The sequence below is a fragment of the Aotus nancymaae genome, unplaced genomic scaffold, assembly GCF_030222135.1.
Source record: "Aotus nancymaae isolate 86718 unplaced genomic scaffold, 86718_ANA_hifiasm-v0.15.2.pri h1tg000029l, whole genome shotgun sequence".
Taxonomy (NCBI): domain Eukaryota; kingdom Metazoa; phylum Chordata; class Mammalia; order Primates; family Aotidae; genus Aotus; species Aotus nancymaae.
The window spans coordinates 7,837,501-7,853,279 of record NW_026988442.1 but is presented as its reverse complement, the minus strand read 5'-3'; the positions used below and the strand labels follow the sequence as shown (position 1 = coordinate 7,853,279).

Sequence of the window (15,779 nt, the reverse complement as noted above, 5' to 3'; positions counted from 1 at the left end):
CTACTTGCCGGCTCCCACTTCCCCTCCTTCGCCACAGGAGGGTGGCGAAGGATTTATAACCCACCTTTCTATCAGTTGCCATGGAGACCAGCCCCAGTCCTTTCATTCCTTCTGGTACCGGGAACGTCTCCATCCAACGCAGGCGGAAAGGAGGCGGCTTAGCCCAAACATGCTGGGGGAGGGACTGGCGGCCTCGACGGCAGCTGAGGAACAAGGCCGACGGACAAAGGCTAAGGTCAGCCGCGATTCAAGCCCTTTGGTCTGCCGACGACCGGCGGCCAGGCGCTGCGGAAGCACTACTGAGCTGGAGGAGGGCTCGAGCTACGAGGACTGCACGGAGCAGCGGGGTGGGACTCGGGGTAGGACTCGGGGTCGCCCCAGGAGAGTTCCGCGGCCCGGGGAACAGACCCATGGACCGGGCGGGGGGGGGGGCGGGGTTGATGGCCGGGGTGGATGAGGAGGCGCGGGCTCTTCCACCCACGTGTCCATTGGGCGGCGCCGCCATCACTCTCTTTTCGGCTACACCGCCTTCTCCTCCTCCGCGGAACCCGGATCCCCTCCTCCAACACCTTCTCCCGCCCCGTCACGGGAGCCTCTGATTCGACAGAGATACGGTCAATCCTCCTCGAATTAGGGAGCCGATTGGACGCGAGGCCTTCGGGCCGCCCCCAGCCTCGTCGGATTGGCTTCCTACGCATTGGCGCAACGGAAGAGGCGGCCGGCCGAGGGCGCGCCTCTGCTCCGGCTGGACTACAGTGGAGGAAGCAAGGAGGAGTCCGACGCTGGGGGGCTGGCTCGGGCGGCAGCGGTGGCTGCTGCGGATGGGAGCGGGCCGGCTCGGCGCGCCCATGGAGCGCCACGGCAGGGCCTCCGCCACCTCCGCCTCGTCGGCTGGGGAGCAGGCAGCCGGGGGCCCCGAAGGGCGGCGGCGGGAGCCACTGCGGCGCCGGGCGAGCAGCGCGTCGGTGCCCTCGGTCGGGGCCTCGGCAGAGAGCGCGAGGCGGGACCGACTGGGCTCCTACAGCGGCCCCACCGCGGTCACCCGTCAGCGCGTCGAAAGCCTGAGGAAAAAGCGGCCGCGTAAGTGCCCCGTGGGGCGCCTTCCAGGCCAGCCCTGCCCCCCCTTCCGGCCTGCCCTGCCCTGCCCTACCCCCTTCCGGCGTGGCCGCAGTTTTTCCCGCGCGCGGACACTGTCTCCGCGCTGTGGTTCCTCGTTAGTGCGTGGCTTGACACCCGGCTTGGAGGCCTCGGGTGCCCCGAAAACAGCACCTTTGGGGGCCCCCCTTCGCCCGTGGGTCTACGCTTCCGGTTTGTTGAAGTGGTGGGCTTTTTCCCAGGACCCGTGCTCCCTTTTCTTAGCTCCTCGGGCATTCTTTTCCCCAGGATCACATGATTTTATCTTCAAGAAGGCTGCTTTTGACTCATTTCCACCTCCCCTTCCCCCAAATCCTTTGAATCCCCAATGTCTGTCTTCCGTGGGTTGCCAAAGAGCTGCTAATACTTTAAGTCCCTTTTATTCTTCAATTTCGGGCTTACTGGAAAATGGTTAGCTGCCCCGTGAGTTGCACCAGGCCTAAAACTGTATTCCGTGTACCTCTAAGCTTTGGCTGCTCTTCTTCCCATGAGAATCCAGGTCATCTCTCACCCACATATCCTCCCCGTTTTCCTTATTTCTATTTGCGGGTACTCACGATTCAGAACTCTGGCATTCTGGGCATTAAGGCTCTTTGTTTTGAGGGAAAAACAACATCTTTCTGAATTTTGCCTTGGGATTTGTGTACGCCCTTCCCAGAGAATTGGTTTCTCCATTTTATGATCAGGTTTCTTTTTCTGTGTTGTGTTATTTTCTCTCTTTTACAGGTCTTCAATTCAGGACCGCTGCCTGGCAGCCATTGCTACTGTTAAAAGTATCAATTGTCCTGATACTGTAATATGAGCTTTACAGTATGGTGCCATTTTACATGTGGTTGGACTTTTTGGTGGATTTTGCCAGATTGCTATTTCAGGAAACTGACTTGTGTAAATGCAGATTGTGAGAGGGAGGGAAAATGGCAAGATGTGTGTGAGGTCTTTATTGGATAGTCTTGTACCTTTGGGGCAATCACCCCATTGCTTTTTTGAATTTTCTCTGATATGGATGATTAAACGCAGTTCTATTTTGCTGTGAAAAGTTTGGGAGTTTTCAATTCTTTTGTCTTTTTCCATCTTCTTGCAACAGATTTGGAAAACAGATTCTTAATCTGTGCCATTTTCAGTCAGTCACCTAGTTTTGTTTTACTTGAGAAGAACCTGAGTTTGAAGCAATGCAAAATATGAGATCCTTCATGGTTTTGTATTACATCATTGGAAATGGATGTAAATTCCAAAGATTCAGCAAATAAGAATCACAGCCATTAGCCACAAGGGTTTTTTTGGTTTGTTTTTTTGGTTTTTTTAGTTTGAGACAGTGCCTTGTTCTGTTGCCCAGGCTGGAGTGCAGTGGCATGATCGTGGCTTATTGTGGCCTTAACCTTCTGGGCTCAAGCCATCCTCCTGCTTCAGCCTCCTGCATAGCTGGGACTAAAGGCAGGTGCCACTATGCCAGGCTGATTTTTTATTTTTAAATTTTTTTAAATAGAGATGGGATCTCGTTATATTGCCCAGGCTGGTCTTGAACTCCTCCTGGTCTCAAGCGATCTTCCCACCTCGGTCTCCCAAAGTGCCAAGAGTATAGATGTGAGTCATTGTGCCTGGCCTGGCAGCCTTCTAAGAGCTTTGGTAACTTGTTAGCCTCATGACTCTGAGGTAGGTGGTAGTATTCTATTATACAGATGAGAAAACTGGGTCACATTTGCCCAGTGTCAAATGGCTAATGCGTTGTGAAATAGAAATGTAAACTCAGGATTTTTAGCTTCATAGCTTTTGCTGTGGACCACTGTGTTTTACTGAATTATTTATGTTCTATTAATTGTTTCTTCCTTCTAAGACCAAGCATAAGTTTGATCTTTTGTGTTCAAGATTCACTTACTTGAGGCGAAAATTTTTAGCTACTGTGGGAAGTACTTCCAAATACTGAGCATGAGAATGACCTGGTAAAACTGCAGATTTGGTGGGCCCAGTTAAGCTCCTCATGTTCAGATACAGGTGACTCAAAGACCACACTCCAAAAAACTAGTTTACACTGTGTGGGGAGAATTATATTAAGGTAGTTTTGTAACTTATTTTAGGGAACTAAGTAGACACATATTCATGCTATAGAGTTTATATTTTGTTTTGGTGTCTGATGTTTGTTGTGATTCCCTTCATTGCCTTCTCTGGCTGATGAATCATAAAACCCATCTCTTGGGTAATGAGACCTGCTAAAGGAGTAAACAGGATGCTGATTTTCCTTCCATTTGTTCCTTCTGTACTATTTGGGGTGCCCTGTTAGATGGAGAAGCAGGCTGGGCACAGTGGCTCACGCCTGTAATTGCAGCACTTTGGTAGGCCAAGGTGGGTGGATCACCTGAGGTCAGGAGTTCGACCAGAGACCAGCCTGGCCAGCATGGTGAAACCCCATCTCTACTAAAAATAGAAAAATTAGCTGGGCTTGGTGGTGTACACCTGTAATCCCTGCTACTCAGGAGGCTGAGATGGGAGAATCCATTGTACCGGGGAGGAGGAGGTTGCACTGAGCTGAGATCATACCACTGTACTCCAGCCTGCTGACAGAGTGAGAACTCTGTCTCAAGAAAAAAAAAAAGAGGCCGGGCGTGGTGGCTCAAGCCTGTAATCCCAGCACTTTGGGAGGCCGAAGGCGGGCGGATCATGAGATCAAGAGATCAAGACCATCCTGGCCAACATGATGAAACCCCGTTTCTACTAAAAATAGAAAAAAAATTAGCTGGATGTGGTGGTGTGCGCCTATAGTCCCAGCTACCCGGGAGGCTGAGGCAGGAGAATTGCTTGAACTCAGGAGGCGGAGGTTGCAGTGAGCCGAGATCGTGCCACTGTATTCCAGCCTGGTGCCTGGTGACAGAGTGAGACTCTGTCTCAAAAAAAAAAAAAAAAAAAGAAAAAATAAGAAACTTGAAGGAGCTATTCAGGTTATCTTAGGCATTCTTGTAGTCCTGGTTATAGTCATGTTCTCTCACACATTTCCTAGAGCAGTGTCGTTCCCAAACCTGCCCCCATCCCAGACTTACTGCATCAGAATCCCTAGAGATGAGGCTAGGCATGTGTATATGTAAGTTCATCAAAAGTTTTGCATCAGGTTGAGGTATGTCTCGAAGGGCTGAGAGAAATACCAAATAAAGATTGATTTTAAAATGATGGAAATCAAGATGCTGATGATGGTAACGTAGCTACCATTTTCTCAGTGCTTGTCTTAGATACTATGCCAAGTATTTTATAAACATCTTAGTTAAGTCTCATAGTTATCCTGTGAGGTAGGTGTTTTTTATCCCCAATTTCCAGATGAGGAAACAGGCTCAGGGAAATTGTGCTTTTGTCTGAGGCCATATAGTGAGTTAGTGATGGAGCTGGGTTTCGATTCCTGGTGTCTGACTTCAGACCCGGTGTTCTTGGTCCACATTTTGGGGTGGGGAGGTACGTGTGATGTAATCCAGAGCTGTGGTTCTCAAGTTTTTTTTCTTTTTTTTTTTTAAAGATGGGGTTTCACCATCATGGCCAGGCTGGTCTTGAACTCCTGACCTCTGGTGATCCACCCACCTTGGCCTCCCAAAGTGCTAGGATTACAGGCGTGAGCCACCGTGCCCAGCCGGTTCTCAAGTTTTTAAAACATGTTTCTCTCCACCCACTCCAACCTACCATTGCATGCTATAGGTCTGCAAATGGATCTAAAATTGCATTTTAAATTTTATTGAGGCCTAACTAAATAGAGTAAAATGTATAATTTTGGCAAATGTCGACACTCACATAACAAGAGAATGTACATTTTTATCAAGGGCTCCAGGTATTCAGCATATGTGCAGCACATGTGCAGAAGGTGTGGAAACTCTGTGATCAAAATGCTCCACAATAGTGTGGAAGACCAGCTGGTTCTTTGAAGATGGTTCGCAAGGCATGTTGTAGCACACCAGGGAGACCTTTGGGACTTACTGATTTTGAACTCATACAAATCATGGACTATACTTAACCTTCATAATAAAGCTTCTGTTTGTAACTTGACAACACTAGCCTAGAAAATGGATTGGTTTTTTTTTTTGAGATGGAGTTTCACTGTTGTTCCCTAGGCTGGAGTGCAGTGATGTGATCTCGACTCATTGCAACCTGTCTCCCAGTTCAAGTGATTCTCCTGCCTCAGCCTCCTGAAAGTAGCTGGGATTACAGACATGAGCCACCACGCCTGGCTAATTTTGTATTTTTATTAGAGACGGAATTTCTCCATGTTAGTCAGGCTGGTCTGGAACTCCCGACCTCAGGTGATCCACCTGCCTCAGCCTCGCAAAGTGCTGGGATTATAGGCGTGCGCCACTGCGCCTGGCCGAAAATGGATCACTTTTTCTTGACTTTCGGAGGAGCATCGATGTTGGATGTATAGAACTGGTGCTGGGGCCCTGTTAGACTGCCTTTATTAGGCTCAGCATTTCGGTTTCAGTTAGAGAATTAGGAAAGCTGATAAATCAATAGGTTGAAAACCATTTCGGCCGGGCATGGTGGCTCATGTCTGTAATCACAGCACTTTGGGAGGCTGAGCCAGGTGGTTCACCTGAGTTTAAGAGTTTGAGGCCAGCCTGACCAACATGGTGAAACCCCATCTCTACTAAATACAAAAAATTAACTGGGTGTGGCAGCACATGCCTGTAATCCCAGCTACTTGGGAGGCTGAGGAAGGAGAGTCACTTGAACCCGGGAGGTGGAGGTTGCAATGAGCCAAGATTGTGCCACTAAACTCCAGCCTGGCCAACAAGAGCAAAACTCTGTCTCCAAAAAAAAAAATCTTCTCCATCTTGCGTCTCCAAGTGGGCCACAAATCTATAGCAATCTAACATTTTTCCTGAGCTCTTAAATTCCCTAACTGAAGCCGAAATGCTGAGCCTAATAAAGGCAGTCTAACAGGGCCCCAGCACCAGTTCCATACATCAACAGTGATGTTAGATTTTTAACCTATTGATTTATCAGCCTTATTTTTATTTATTTATTTTTTGAGACGGAGTTCCACTCTGTCCCCTAGGCTAGAGTGCAGTGGCAGGATTTCAGCTCACTGCAGCCTCGTCTCCTGGGTTCAAGTGATTCTCCTGCCTCAGCCTGCTGAGTAGCTGGGACTACAGGACTACAGCTCCTGAGTAGCTGGATTACTATGTGTGAGCCACCACACCTGGCCGATATATCAACTTTAAATGGATGAAAGTTAATATGGCCCCTCTTCTTAGATATATAGCAAATCCTAAGCAATAAGCAGGGACTAAAAATAGTCCAGTTATGCAGCTGTGTAAAATGGTACAGTGTATTACTTGAGGGGCCATGTATAAGAATCATGCATTTGGATAATATGGTTGTTCAGTGTTGGTGTCTCTGCCTTCTATCTGGGGAGACCATAGCAAGAAGAGATATGTATTGTTAAAAGTATTTTGCTGGCTGGGTTTGCAGGCTCATTCCTGTAATCCTAGCACTGTAGGAGGCTGAGGCAGGAAGATCACTTCAGGTCAGGAGTTCAAGACCAGCTTTGGCAACATAGCCAGACCTTGTCTCTAAAAATAAAAAGGCCAAATGTGGTGGCTCACACATGTAATCCTAGCATTTTGGGAGGTAGAGGTGGCAGATCACTTGAGGTCAGGAGTTCCAGACCAGTCTGGCCAATCTGGTGAAACCCTGTCTCTACTGAAAATGCAAAAATTGGCCGGATATGGTGGTGCACACCTGTAATCTCAGCTACTTGAGGTTGAGGCAGGAGAATCACTTAAACCCAGGAGGTGAAATTTGCAGTCAGCTGAGATTGTGCCACTGCACTCCAGCCTGGGTGACGGGGTGAGACTCCATCTCAAATAAATAAGTAATAAAAAACAAATTAGCTGGGTGCGGTGGCACATGGTTATAGTCCCAGCTACTTGGGAGGCTGAGACAGGAGGATTGCTTGAGCCCAGAAGACTGGGGTTGCACTAAGCTATGATCATGCCACTCCACTTGAGCCTAGGCAACAGAGGGAGACCCTTTCTCCATTTTTTTTTTTTTTTTTAATACTTAAAACATGTCAAAAAAAAAGAGGAAGATAGACTAGGCTATTGTAGAGCATCTTATCAGCCAATGAAAAGAATAGCTATTTTAATTAACAGCAGTGATGTTTTTTGGACTTAAGTTTGTAGCATTGTGAGCTTTTCTCAGGTTCATAATTTGGGGTATCTTTATCTTAAGGCATTGTTCAAGTGAGGCTGACTAGGATATATAAACTTCCTTTTCTAAATTGTGGCTTCAAGTTTGCTTTCTAAAAGTGAAAGCCATCTCAGTTTTTTAGTAGTCTATTACATTTTGTGTGTTTATATTTCCTGAATGTAGAATTTGTTGTTGAATCTGCTGATTTTACAATATGTGGTCTTTTTTTTTTTTCCTTGCTCTGTTGACCAGGCTGGAGTGCAGTGGCACCATCTCGGTTCACTGCAACCTCTACCTCCCGGGTTCAAGCAATTCTCCTGCCTCAGCCTCCCAAGTAGCTGGGATTACAGGCACATGCCACCATGCCCAGCTAATTTTTGTATTTTTAGTAGAGACAGGGTTTCACCATGTTGGCCAGGATGGTCTTGATCTCTTGACCTCGTGATCCTACATGCCTTGGCCTCCCAAAGTGCTGGGATTACAGGCATGAGCCACCGTATCTAGTTCCTGAGTTTAAAACTATTTTGGGAATAAGAATAAATTATTAAAGTACATCTTTTAATGTGAGGCCAAGATATTGCTTCCTCGAACAGCCTAGACATGGATTTACGATGTTATTAACCATGTGTAGTCTGGTAAAAGTGTAGTTCATAATGTTGGAAAATTGAGCACATATTTATGAACAGTGTATTTCCCATTGGAAAGTGTGATGTTGTGAAATATATATTGGTCTTCTGCCCATTTCCTGGCATACAACTCCTAAAATCCTTAGAAACTCCACAGTGATGTCTTTTTGTGTGCTAAGGAGTTAACTGATGGCCGAAAGTCTCTAGGGAACTTGGTCATGGAAAGACCAAGACAGGATTAGAAAGTTGGGATTTTCCTCCTTCCTAGCCTCTGGGGTAGGGAAGGAGGCTTGAAGGTTAAGTTGATCACCAGTGACCAGTGATTTGATCAACTATACCTACTAATGAAGCCTCCATTAAAAACCCAAGAGGACAGGGTTTGGAGAATTCTGGATAGCCAAACGAGGTTCCTGGTGGGTGCAGTGTCCAAGAGCACAGAAGTTGGATGTCCCTCCTCCATACCTTGTACTATGTGTCTCTTCCTCTTGAATCCTTTGAATTAGTCTTACAATAAACCAGGAAATGTGTTTCTGGGTTCTGTGAGCCAGTCTAACAAGTTAATTCAAACCAAAGAGGGGTTGTGGGAACACCAACATGAAGCCAGTTAATCAGAAGTTCTGGAAGCCCAGTCTGGCAACTGGTGTCTGGCAGAGGTGTGGTGGAGGAGCTGTCTTGTGGGACTTAGCCCTCAACCTGTGGGATATGATGCTATCTCCAGGTAGACAGTGTTGGAATTGCATTGGAGGGCACCTAGCTGGTGTCTGCTGCAGAATTGGTTGCTCGCTTGTGTGTGGACTCACAGAAGTTTTCTGTGTTGATCATTGTAGTGTGAGAGCAGAGGAAAAAAGTTTTGTCTTTCCACACTCTTAAAGCATTTCAGTTGTTCAAACCTATGACAGGACCTTGTACTTTGCATAAGTTGTGAAATATGTAGGTCAAGTATAGATCGTCTAGACTGAGTACCTTGGAGGTCTTAATATCAGGAAACATGTTAAGGGCTGTGAATAGAATGAAATATCTGAAAATTAATGGCCAGGACTCACTAACTAGAAGTGGGGGCCTTCTCTTAGCAGTGAGATGTGAGGATGTGATGATATAACAAGAGCTCTAGGCTGGGTGCGTTAGCTCACACCTGTAGTCTCAGCACTTTGGGATGCTGAGGCGGGTGGATTGCTTGAGCTCAGGAGTTTGAGACCAGCCTGGGCAACATGGTGAAACCCCATCTCTAAAAAAATTAGCTGGGTGTGGTGACATGCACCAGTAGTCCCCAGCTACTTGGGAGGCTGAGGTGGGAGGATCACTTGATCCAGGGAGGTTGAGGCTGCAGTGAGCCTGAGCCTGGTGTTTGTACCACTTTAGCCTGGATGACAGAGTGAGACTGTGTCTCTCAAAAAAAAAAAAAAAAAAAAAAGCCTGGGTACGATGGCTCACGCCTGTAATCCCACCACTTTGGGAGGCAGAGGCAGGCAGATTAATTGAGCTTAGAAGTTCAAGAGCAGCTTGGTCCACATGGTGAAACCTCATCTCTACTAAAAATATAAAAAAACTAGCTGGGCGTGGTGATAGGAGCCTGTAGTCCCAGCTACTAGGGAGGCAGAGGCAGGAGAATTGCTTGACCTGAGAGGTAGAGGTTGCAGTGAGCCGAGATCACACCACTGCACTCTAGCGTGGCAACTAGGCCAGACTCCATCTCAAAAAAAAAGAAATTAATTGGTTATGTTGGATTTTATTTTTTGGACTCTATTGAGATAACCATTTTTTTAAAATCTTACTAATCAGAATTTCTAATGTAAATGCTGTTGTGGCATTACTGAGAAGACTCCCTTTGGCCATGGTCTGTTAATCTTACTGTACAACTTTGTGTATATATGTATGTATTTATTTATTTGAGATGGAGTCTCTTTTCTGTTGCCCAGCCTGGAGTAGGGTGGCATGATCTGCAGTGGCACAATCTTGGCTCACTGCAGCCTTTGCCTCCTGGGTTCAAGCAATTCTCCTGCCTCAGCTTCCTTAGTAGCTGGGATTACAGGCATGTGCCACCATGCCCTGCTAATTTTTGTATTTTTAGTAGAGATGGGGTTTTGCCATGTTGGCCAGGCTGGTCTGGAACCCCTGACCTCAGGTGATCCATCTGCCTCAGCCTCTCAAAGTGCTGGGATTATAGGCATGAGCCGCTGTGCCTTTAGGCTTACTTATTGAGTATATTTAATAAATGTTTAAAGCTAGATATTTCCATTTAAGTACTAATTTGGGTAAGTACTAATTTGGGTATATCCTATTGGTGTCTGTATGTATGGTATTCTCATTGTCATTCATTTAAACATAAATTTTGTTTCGATTTCCTTTTTAATCCCAGAGTTAATAGGTGGTTTAAAATTTTTCAAGTAGATAGGTTTATTTCTTTGTTGGATTAACTTCTAATTTTGAGGTTTTGCAGTAAGTGAATGTGATTTGTTCTGTGGAATTTGAAGTTCTTTAAGCTAGTGCAGTCAGTTAATTTTTGTGAACGGTTTGTGGGTTTTTGTTGTTTTTTTTTTTTGAGACAGTGTCTTGCTCTGTCACCAGGCACCAGGCTGGAGTGCAGTGGCGCAATCTCAGCTCACTGCAACCTCCGCCTCCCGAGTTCAAGCAATTCTCCTGCCTCAGCCTCCCTAGTGGCTGGGACTACAGGCGTGTGCCACCATGCCCAGCTAATCTTTGTATTTTAGTAGAGATGGGGTTTCACCATGTTGGCCAGGATGGTCTCTTATCTCTTGACCTCGTGATCCGCCGCCTCGGCCTCCCAAAGTGTTGGGATTACAGGTGTGAGCCACTGTGCCGGGCCTGGTTTATGGGTTTTTAAAGGAATATTTGGTTGCATAGTTTTTTTTGTTTGTTTGTTTTGGCAGACAGTCTCGCTGTTGCCCAGGCTGGAGTGCAGTGGTGTGATCTCGGCTCACTACAACCTCTGCCTCTTGATTGTTCAAGCGATTCTCCTGCCTCAGCCTCCTGAGTGGCTGAGACTACAAGTATGCACCACCGTGCCTAGCTAATAGTTCTTGTCTTTTTTATTTTTTGTAGAGATGGGGTTTCATGATGTTGGCAAGGCTGGTTTTGAGCTCCTGACCTCAAAGGATCCACTCACCTTGGCCTTCTAAAGTGCTGGGTAAATTACAGGCATGAACTGCCCGCCCAGCTGTTTTTTTTTTTTGTTTGTTTTTTCAAAGAGTTCTATTTGTGTTTATTTGATCTACCTTATTAGCTGTGATATTAAAATTCTTTTTACCATAATTTTGTGTGTGTGCAATCTAAAATGTCTGAAGTCTGTGTCATTCTCATACTAACTTGTAGATGTGTCAGTTTCTCCTTGTTAATATTTTTTTGAAATATATGTTAATGTGCATGAGGACCATGGCTATTACATTCATCAGTTGAACTTTTTATGCACATGATAGTTTTTTTGTTCCCTCTTAATGTTTTTTTTTTTGTTTGTTTGAGTTGTTTGGTCTGCTAGTATTGTATCTGCTTTCTGGTAACATTTGCTTGATACAGTGGCGTGGCATTCTTCTGGCATTTATTTTACACTTTAAATTCAAGTGTATAAATTCAGCAAGTCATTTGAATGAATGGTGCCAGTCATTCTATCCAGTGTTTCCATCAGTAAGTATATGATAGTGAGTATAGGGATGAGAACGGTGGATCTCCTTTCCCCTATAGATCACTGTTTGGAGGGTCACCTCTCATGTGAGCATAGCTCCTTGCCAAATGTAATGCTGGTCTTGAAACAGGGTATGACTTTTTTTTTTTTTTTTTTTTTGAGATGGAGTTTAGCTCTTGTTACCCAGGCTGGAGTGCAATGGCGCGATCTCGGCTCACCGCAACCTCCGCCTCCTGGGTTCAGGCAATTCTCCTGCCTCAGCCTCCTGAGTAGCTGGGATTACAGGCACGCGCCACCATGCCCAGCTAATTTTTTGTATTTTTAGTAGAGACGGGGTTTCACCATGTTGACCAGGATGGTCTCGATCTCTTGACCTCGTGATCCACCCACCTCGGCCTCCCAAAGTGCTGGGATTACAGGCTTGAGGAAACAGGATATGACTTTTACTGTACCATGGCTCTTAAATGTAAATCAACTGCTCTATCTAGTATATTCATTTCCAGTGAGGTGCTTAAGAGTGCTTAAATTTTTGATATGTGTAATACTTTTGACTAAATGGCATTTTCATCTTTCAAAGCATTCAGCTTCTCATGATGTGACTTCGTTGTGAGTGATTTACTATTTTTCCTTCAGTTTGCGTATATAATCTTGTTTGAGATGTCTTTTTACATCAACATATACTTGAATTTCTCCTTTTTTCCTCCTAATTCGTGGTTAAGCTCACAGAATTTTCTCTTCAATCTAGAAGGGAAATTTAACCTATTTGTGATCACTGATAAGTTTGCATTCCTTATCATCATCATTTATTTTTTAAATTATTTTTAAATTTTTTTGAAATGAAGTCTTACTCTGTTGCGTAGACTGTAGTGCAATGGCATGATCTCGGATCACTGCAACCTCTATCTCCTGGGTTCAAGTGATTTCCTGCCTCACAGCTTACCAAGTAGCTGGGCTTACAGGTGTGCACCACCGTACCCAGCTGATTTTTGTATTTTTAGGAGAGCTAGGGGTTTCATCATGTTGGCCAGTCTGGTCTCGAATTACTGACCTCAAGTGATCCACCTGCCTTGGCCTCCCAAAGTTTGGGGATTACAGGCTTGCTTTATTTATTTATTTATGAGACAGGATTGTGTTCTGTTGCCAGGCCGGAGTGCAGTGGTTCTATCATAGCTCACTGTAGCCTCAAACTCCTGGGCTCAAGTGATCCCCCTGCCTCAGCCTCTCAAGTAGCTGGGACTGTGGTTGCATGTCATCATGCCTACATTTTTTTTAGAGATGTGGTCTTGCACCAGGCACAATGGCTCATGCCTGAAATTTCAGCACTTCGGAGGCTGAGATGGGCGGATCACAAGGCCAGGAGTTTGAGGCCAGCCTGGCCAATATGGTGAAACTTCGTCTCTACTAAAAATACAAAAATTAGCTGGGCGTGGTGGTACATGCCTGGAATCCCAGCTACTTGGGAGGCTGAGGCAGGAGAATTGCTTGAACCCGGGAGGCGGAGGTTGCGATGAGCCGAGATGGCAACACCACACTCCAGCCTGGGCGACAAGAGTGAGACTGTCTGAAAAAAAATACAAAAGAGATATGGTTTTGCTGTATTGTCCAGGCTAGTCTCCAACTCCTGGCCTCAAGGGATCCACCCACTTTGGCCTCCCAAAGTGTTGGAATTACAGGCACGAGCCACCACACCTGGCTGTTTTGTATTTACTGTACTTTTTCCCTTTTCTTGTCATTCAGTTCTTTTGAACTGATTGCTTTTTTCTAGTGTGAAAGTCATGTTTTTTTCCTCATCTGGAGTTACTTCTAAATTTTGACACATTTAAACTATCACTTCTCTATTCTTATATAGAATTAATCAGAATATATCTTTTCTTCCCTTTTTCAACAAGACAGAACTGCTGCTTGCTTTCATTTCCTTCTCCTTTCTCTTCCCTCTTCAACTTCCTATGTCGAAATCATGTAAGTATTTTAGTTTCAGATTGCTTATTTTTCTAAAAGTCAGTAATTTTGTTTATTTCTTGTAGCTCTTAGATAAAAAAAAGTTTCTTAAAGCCCTTGGATGTTTTAAAATTATGATGGCATTCATCTACCAATTATGTTAGGGAAGATTTTTGAGTAGTAAAGTTGATCCCTTACATGTGTAAAAATTGTTTTTGCACTCTTACTTGAAAGCTTATTTGGTTGGCTGGATACAAATTTCAAAATAATTTTCCTTACAACTTTGAAGCCAGTGCTCCGTTGTCTTCTGGCATCTGTGCTGCTGATGAAAAGTCTGATACTGACTTTTATGTGATCTATGTGTCTTTATAGAAATTCAGTTTTTTCCTTATGATATCTTGAAATTTCAATAGGATGTGTCTAAGTTGTCTTCCCCTTCTCTCCTGACTGATAAACACTGTTCAACACTTAGAGTAACCTGATGATTTGTGTCCTCCCTCTCCCCAAGGAAATTTCTAGAACTCACATAAGATGTTGGTCTTTCTGGTTCTGTATTCTCTCTCTTCCTTTGTTTTGTTAAATTAGAGACAGGGTCTCTGTCACCCAGGCTGGAGTGCAGTGGTGTGATCATAGCTCACTACAATTTTGACCTCCTGGGCTCAGCGATCCTCTCACTTCAACCTCTTAAGTAGTTGTGACTGCAGGTAATTTTTTTTTTAAACAGAGTCTTACTCTGTTACCCAGACTGGAGTTCAGTGCCACAATCTTGGCTTACTGCAACCTCTACCTCCTGAGTTCAAGTGATTTCTGGCTAATTTTTGTATTTTTAATAGAGATGGAGTTTCATCTTGTTGGCCAGGCTGGTCTTGAACTCCTGACCTCAAGTGATCTGCTGCCTCGGCCTCCTAAACTGCTAGGATTATAAGCATGAGCCACTGTGCCCAGCCTCTTTTTTTTTTTCTTTCAAGTAGAGATAGGGTCTGGCTGTGTTGTACTGGCTTGTCTTGGACTCCTGGCTTCAAGTGATCCTCCCGTCTTGGCCTCCCAAAATGTTAGGATTACAGGTGTGAGCCACTGCACCCAACCAGGTTCTGTTTTCTCTGTATTGACCTTTCTTTCATACTTGAGAGGCATTTGGGGAAAATCTATTAGTTTTGTTTTCTGTTTGTTTTTTCTGTGCCTATTTTGGTGTTAAATTTATCTGTTCAGCTTTATTTTACCAATTGTTGTCTCTCTTTTGTAACAGTGCGTTTAATGAGTTGTAATTTACATACAATAAATTTAATCCATTTAAAACATACAATTCCATGAGTTTTGATATAGACACACACACACACACACACACACACACACACACACACACACGCCTTTTACCCCCAAACAAGATTTGGTTTACCAGAGATTTGTTTGCTTTCAGATGTAAAAATGATTAGTTTGCAGTTTTTTTCTTTTTTTTTTGAGACTGAGTCTTGCTCTGTTGCCCAGGCTGGAGTGCAATGGCGTGATCTCGGCTTATGCAACCTCCACCTCCCGGTTCAAGTGATTCTCCTGCCTCAGCCTCCCGAGTAGCTGGGATTACAGTTGCATTCTACCACGCCCAACTAATTTTTGTATTTTTAGTAGCGTTGGGGTTTCTCACCATATTGGCCAGGCTGGCCTCTTACTTCTGACCTCAGGTGATTCACCTGCCTTGGCCTCCCTGAGTGCTAGGATTACAGGTGTGAGCCACTGTGCCTGGCCAGTTTGCATTTTCAAAAGTTTCAAGTGAATGAAATAATATAGTATGTAGCCTTTTGTGCAAGGTTTCTTTTACTCAGCCTGTTTTTGAGATCTATGCATATTAAATAGTTTGTCTTTTTTTTTTTTGGTTTTGAGAACATTTTTTTCCCACAACTAGGAAATTGAACATGGACAAACCTTATTCAAAGTTTGCCAGTTTTAGCTGGGCATGATGACTCAGGCCTGTAATCTCAGCACTTTGGGAGGCCAAGGTTGGAGGATTGCTTGAGGCCAGGAGTTGGAGATGAGCCTGGACAACACAGTGAGACCTTGTCTCTACAAAAAACTAAAAAATTAGGTAGCATGGTTGTGTTCCTGTAGTCCTAGTTACTTGGGATGCTGAGGCAGGAGGATTGCTTGAGTTCAGGAGTTAAAGGTTACAGTGAGTTGTGATTGAGCCATTGCACTCCAGCCTAGGCAACAGAGTGACACACTGTCTCTAAAAATAAAAGGTGAAAAATAAATATCAACAGTTTTGCATAAACTCTTGCATATGTGTATTTGGTTGT

General features: G+C 44.8%; 1 protein-coding gene across 1 annotated transcript in view; it reads left to right on the top strand.

Moving 5' to 3' along the window:
- The first annotated feature begins 450 nt into the window (after positions 1 to 450).
- The window catches only part of PANK2 (pantothenate kinase 2), a 33,341-nt gene continuing 18,012 nt past the window's right edge, over positions 451 to 15,779 (top strand). Inside the window, 2 exon segments of the mRNA XM_012455384.3 lie at positions 451 to 571; positions 574 to 1,080. Of these exon segments, the coding sequence (XP_012310807.2) occupies positions 454 to 571; positions 574 to 1,080 (625 nt within the window). The 5' untranslated portion in view covers positions 451 to 453.